A 6,859-nucleotide genomic window follows, 5' to 3' on the forward strand; every position below is an offset into this window, starting at 1 on the left:
TTGCAAAAAGAATTACAGCGGTTTAAATCGAAAAGAGAACAATAATAAAAGGGAAGGGTAAAACGAAACAGTTTTTTGTAAATTATATTACAGGAATGACAATGGCAGAATACATCAGTAGCTTAGTACATAAGTAATTAATCAATCAAATAAGTAAATAAGCACATTTAAGCAGATCAAACCCTTTTGAATACACTGGAATTAGAAATATTACACTTCGAACATTTCTTTCGTTTTAAGCTTAGCTTGTATGAATAAAATTCGAATTTTACTTTTTTATTGAATTATGACAATATATTTTAGAAAAAATATTTGCCGAAACAACAACAAACCAGGAATCCCAATGTTAACAAGAAAGTTTATAGGTTGATGAATAAAGAAGTAAAACTTGTATCGGACAGAGAGCTTTAGAAGAATTTAAATTAGCAGAAATTTAGAAGTTAAATTAGCTGAAGCAATGCCGCAAGGTGTTGCTAAAGTAAGGAAGAAGATGAAGAAAGAAAAAGAGGAGATGCCATTAAAAGACTCTAGAAAAGAAGTCCATTCTGATAGAGTTATTTTAAGGCTAACTCAAAATAATGGATACATTTCCTAACTTAAAATAACTGATATCATTAATGACATCAATTCATGAAAATTCAGGACTTAATTACTAATAGTGATTTAATCTTTGTTATGTTTAAAAATAAAAATTATCTTAATTTAATGGTTAAGCCTGTAATTTACTATGTTTTTTTAGTTATAAAAATTTTGTGAATTTATTGAGAACATTTTTACAAAAAATTTCAGTTGCTGTTAAGTAATGTAATGAATGGATTTTTATTTTCATTATAATTGATTATAATTATTATTGTTTTTTAACAGTTATACTTGATCTAGCTCAATTTTTTATGTTATATTAAGGGACTAAGATGTTGCAGGATGTTTACATTGTTTTTAATGTAGTCACTATATGTAACTTTTTTAAAAATTTTAGTCACTTTTTTCACTACTTTTTCTGCATCGGTTGTGCTGAGCCCTGTTCGTTTCATTTATAAAAAAATTAATGTAACATTTCAGAATATTTTCTCCTATTTTTTTATGTTTAAAATATTAGACGCGATAAAGGAAATTGTTTTTTTTATTTTTTTAATGAAATTATTAAATTATATATAAACTATAAAATTATATGTATATTCAATTGCTATTAATAGAAACTAACGAACAAAAAAAAATTTAATAAACAAAACATTATTTTAAACTATAATTTTTTTTTTCCTTTTAAAAATGATAGCTAATTTAATGATGGGGCTAAGGATCGCAGCATAGTAAGATCCACTCCTTAAGTTTTATCTATCCGTAGTTGAACAGTTTTTTCCAACCTAATTTTAGAAACCCAATTTTTGGTTTACGACTAATGTTCAACTGTGTATCCTTGTAGTTTTAAACCAATCCAGAAGGCATGGTAACTCCTGGATCAGTACTCCCAGAGGTATTGATTTGTTATAGGAACAATGGAAGACTTTGCGACTTGACAGATTTAACATACATCAGTCACCATTTACTACACACAGAGTCTTCGGCCGGCGAGGTTTGAACCCACAAACTCTTGGACGAGCGCCCTACCCCTTATGTTGAAAAAATTTCTACTAATAAAAGCACAACATAGCACATTTTTGTTTTACAGTGTTTACGCCATAAAAAAATTTCAGAATTCGTGATCGCCGCAACACTTGCATACTGGGGAGAAGACAGATTCACCCATCTCTGTTGTATAGGAATGTACTGCAATATTTTTTTAAAATTTCCATGACTCCTGCTACCACCCAATCACCATTTATGGTCTCTAAATATACCCTTAGTAAAATATGACTCCAGCATATCAAGTAACAAAAATTTAATTTTAACTAAATGTTTCATCTCAAATTTCAAGACTGAACTTTCATTTTCATCAATTAACCAGTCTTGCAGTGCACGAAAAACTGCCCGTCCTCAGCAGTCAAAAATTCCCAGCAGACAACGAATTTCTAGAATCCAACGTCCGGCGGCCATTTTCCCGTTAATGTTCGTAATAAGTTTTAAATTTTTGTCTTACAAGAGTCTAGCACCTCACTTCTAAAATGACCCTCTAATCTAGAGATCCGTTAATTCCTTCGTCAGACCAAATGCGCATGTTCACATAATCGGTAAACAAAGGAAAAGTTGCTCTGCGCATGTGCATTTGGACTTCTAACGAAGGTCATAACATGATGCAGAGAGAATTAAATGTATAGAAATGGTAGAAACTGGTTATTTTATCATGAAGTCTTTGAAAATGTTCTTGCATTTTGTTGATTTTATGGTTATAAATTATGAACTTTGAACAAACAAAGGAAATAATTTTTAGTATTACTGCACATATCATAATTATGTTGTTTTTAGCGTGATTAAAAATATTTTTTGAGTGCTTATTATTTGTTGAAAAATCTGACAGTATACCCTGAATGTCATGTGTCTAAATTTAAAAAATAAGTAAACGTCCATTTCGAGCGAGCTTTTACATTTTCTTGGTGAAAACTGCTGCCAAATCATCCCTTAACTTCCCCTCCCCTGTAGGGGAAATAAACTTCCCTATTACTGACCAATGAAAAGGTGAACAGAATATTAAATAATAATAAAAAAGAGAAGCAGAATAGAAAAAAATACCATTAAATGAAATAGGAATAAGTTACACATAAACAGTTTTTTTTTTTATTTTAATTTCAAAACAATTCAAATTGTGAAGTTAAAATTGAATTCTTGATTACCATTTTGTAATTTTTTTCTAATAGCCATTTTTTTTCCTAATAGATACATTAGCCACAACAATCCTGTTTTATTCAAGAAAGTATTCAATCGAGTACAGTTCTGAAAGAAAAGAGCACAGCAATGTTGTTATTCTGATTTTGAATGAAATCAACGTAACAATTTTGTTTTCCTTAAGTGACTCATCATCGCTTTTTGTAAAATGTAATATTGATATAACACTTTGTAATATTGAAATGATATGATAATTCTAAATGATTGAATTAGATGAATGTATTTGGCTAGTTTAATAAAATTTTTTCTGTCATTGTTTAAAATGTGCTGTATCAGAAAAAATATTGACATAATGAAAATTAAATGTATTTTTTCAGATTTGTAAATAAATTGTCACATGGCATATGCATGGGTGTATTCACAGGACAATTTGTTTTCTTCTCTTCTTAGTAGTTATAAGTTAAAATTAAATTAGTTTTAATATATTTTGCATAAATATCTATGCAAAACATAACTTTTATAATTCCATCGTAAAAGTCGTATAGAATTGAAAGAATATGTTTTAAAAAATACTTTTTATTTTCATTATTACAATTTTTTTTTTTTTTAATTTATTAAAAGTTGAATAATATTTAAAATAGTTTTATGTTTCACCGATTGATTTAAAAATACTCGTATATTTGAAGGAACTGCATTTATTTCTATTTTTAAACTGTTATCTTTATTTTCCTAAGGGAAGTATTACGAAAATAATTTCACTAAAAGAAACTTGGAACTTTTTTATATGTCTCACAAAATCTTTAGTTAAGAAAAATATACCCACTTAACCTATTTAAAAAAAAAAAAGCAGTTTGTAAACCTCGATTCAATAGGTTTTTGAAAATGGAATGAAGTATCAAAATTATTTAATTTTAAGTAGCATTTGAATTTTTGTAATTAATTAATAACTGTACTGAAAACAAAAATAATTATATTAAACTTCGCTGAAAAGAACAACATTTTAAGAATTACTGTATTAAGGATTAAATCAATCATGGATAATAACGAATCATTATATCATTAAAATGTAAAAATAAAATTAGGTAGATTTTTGATGTTTGAAACCTATGTTTTTTAACAGGGAATAAAATGTCGTTCTTTTAAAGTTTGGTAAATCAGAATCATCGTTCACAGCTTTGAGAACTTTGTTTTTTGTGTGAATTCCGTTACGGCGGAAAAAATCATGAACTTTTCTTCTTACAGCATTTTTGTCGAAATCGTCAATGTCATCCAAAAAAAGTTATACGAAATTTAGTCCTCTTCAGTGAATGTTATATACCATCCCTTTTATATTCTTTAATAATTCTGAAAACAGAAGCTGTGCTAACTCCCGATGCAGAAGCCGCATGGTCAGCCACATCATGATTGGAACATCTGGTTTTGAATGCACTTTTGTTTTATAAATGTTCAATATTATTTCCATCTCAGTTTCCTGCCGTTTTATAGGAGGACTTAAAACCATCACTTTATTTTCCATATAGCTCATGAAACACCTGCAAAAAGACCACGGCAAAACAAACAACCCTTTAAGATAGTGTTTCCCAAAGTGTGGTACGCGTACCCCCATGGGTATGGGAGCAGTTAAGCGGGGGTACGCGTTCTTATGAGAAATATCTTGCAACAAACAAAAATTTCAAAAAAGTTTATTTAAAAACAAAGCTAGCCATGAAAATTTACGATTCCGTATTTTTCTATTGAATATTTTTTGCAGAGTTAACAGTTTAAAATTAGTAGTGTCAACAGCTAGTTGAAAATACATTCATTTTTTTATTAATGGTACACAGCGATACGAAAAATTTAGAAAGGGGTACACAAAAGACACAAGTTTGGGAAACACTGCTCTAAGAAATAAAAGTTTTTGCTGACTGATAGGCGCTATTTGTCATTATTCCGGCGCCAAGCAGACAACGGTATTGCGCCAAATAGCACTCCGCTTTGTTTACTTTCACTATCAGTTCTCGTTGAACCAACAGACTATAGTTTGAAAGGATATTTTAAGCTGGAAAACGGATTTGAAGTGTGCATAAGCAACTTTGGTATTGAAAGTGAGATAAATAAACAAATACCAACAAATGACCGTCAGATTACTATTTATTACTCTTACAATTTTTTTTTAATTTACTGCCTCACAAAATTTATTTCAATATTCAATTCAAATTTTGCCTGGTGTTTATAAAGCTCTGGTTGAAAGTAATTTTGTATTATTTACAAAAATAATTACTATATTAGCTTATATCAAGGCCAAATTAAGATAAGTACTTATACGATAATTAAGTATCAGAGAAACTCATCTAAAATTGCCATAAAAAACATAAGGATGAAAAAAAATCTATCTACACAATAGAGTAAAAATTGTGATTTTTTTTTCAATTGTTCTTTCTTTACAATACAAAGAAAATGTTTAATTAAAATGAGTACTTATCCGTCAATTAAGTATCAAACTCGGCTAAAATTGCCATAAAAAACGTAAGGAGGGAAAAAATCAATTTACACCGTAGGCATGAAATAGTGAATTTTTTTTTCAGTTATTCTTTCATCTTTTTCTTAATACTTCTTAACAGTGGCGTACGCAGAATTTTTTCAAGGGGGGTGTTCATAATTATCTGAAACTACTAAAAGAAATTCGAGTATGTAATAAAGCACTATTATTTCTCTAATTTTGACTTTTTATTTAGACAACATTATTTAGTTAAATTTTGATTTGATTTTTTAAGTTTAAGAACATAATTTTTTTTTTATAATAAGAGGTAAAATATTTTATTTTTATTAAAAAGTAGGTATTAATCAAGACAGAAAAAACTACTCATAATGTAACAGCTACCTAAATAATAACCGTGTAAATGTGGACATTCTATAGAAAACCAATGAATTTGACTAAAAAATAACAACAAATAGGGAATTAAACCAGTATACAAACAAGCTAAAAAAATTTTGATTTATACAATAATATGCAAATGACGGGGTTTTTTTTTGTTGCAAGTTCGTTTAAAATGTCTTCTTCTGCTGGGGTAAATTTTCCAATAATGTTTAAGAGCTCCAACCCATTAATTCTTTTATTTACCTGGTTTATTATAAGTCTTTCAACGACGTAAAGTCGAAGAGGATCTTTCGTTTGCACTCGTTGAAACAGGTAGAACGGTGTTATATCTTTATTGCACATTCCAAGAGCATCCACAGCAGTTTTTGGAACACTACCTCCGTCTTCACTAATCCTTTGTACCAGACTAAAGACTTTCTTTACAGGTATTCAAATCTTGAGCGTAGTTCTTCAAAAGCCTTTATATTTGAAGGTTGGCAAATGAAGGGATCGGCAGGAAGAAGGCACTGAAATCCCTTCGAAATATCTCGATGCGATACAAATCTTAAGTCTAATTGTGTTTTCTATAAATGGAATTAATACACTAACTCTGAAATATGTTTCGGGTATCGATTAGGGAAAATTAGCGCGATAACTCTTAATCTGACTAACTTTGTACTCCGTTCCACCTTTTATGTAATTTTTCACCGCGTCTTCAAAATTCTCGAATTGATTCAAAGACTACAATAGAACGTCTAGGATTCCAAAATCATCGCGTAAAGACCTCGCGAATGCCAGCCAATCTCGAAAACTATCGGATTGGCAGGACAGAAAGGAATCAGCGATCGGGGCGTAGCAGTATCACGTGAATTGGGTTTCAAAAAACCTATTGTAGTACATGTTTTTTCAGTATTCTGAGAAATATCGTGAGAAAAAAGCAGTCATAAGGCTGTCCACGCCCTCATTGGCGAGATTGTAATGCGCCAAGCGTAGCTTTCTAGCGTTCTTTTCACATTCAATAAAAAATTACCAAACGTTACAGTCCATTTGACTCTATTAGCTCCGACATCTTTGGTCCGTCGAGCCGGAGCGGAACCAGCTCAATATGAGCACAATTAATTCAATAACAAGTCTTAATCGCCAACGTGGGGCAATTAAAACAAAAATAAACAAAATCCAAAAATTTTTGGAAGAACATTCAACGCAGCAGGATGCAAGCGCCGCTGCCATCATTCTAAAAAAGAAATTGAAAGTAGCAATGGAACT

The 6,859-nt window shown here is 30.0% G+C and overlaps 1 protein-coding gene across 6 annotated transcripts in view; it reads left to right on the plus strand.

The window, feature by feature from the left end:
* LOC107454441 (importin subunit alpha-1) overlaps positions 1-3,080 on the plus strand; it is a 48,195-nt gene extending 45,115 nt beyond the window's left edge. For all 6 annotated transcript variants that reach the window (XM_071182588.1, XM_071182589.1, XM_071182591.1 and 3 more), the window contains one exon: positions 2,809-3,080. Coding sequence is in view for 3 of the 6 variants with exons in the window: in XM_071182591.1 (XP_071038692.1) it covers positions 2,809-2,817 (9 nt within the window). In the remaining 3 variants the exon portion in view is untranslated. The remainder of the gene's footprint in view (positions 1-2,808) is intronic.
* Positions 3,081-6,859: the final 3,779 nt, after the last annotated feature.

Source organism: Parasteatoda tepidariorum, chromosome 6, assembly GCF_043381705.1.
Source record: "Parasteatoda tepidariorum isolate YZ-2023 chromosome 6, CAS_Ptep_4.0, whole genome shotgun sequence".
In the NCBI taxonomy this organism is placed as follows: domain Eukaryota; kingdom Metazoa; phylum Arthropoda; class Arachnida; order Araneae; family Theridiidae; genus Parasteatoda; species Parasteatoda tepidariorum.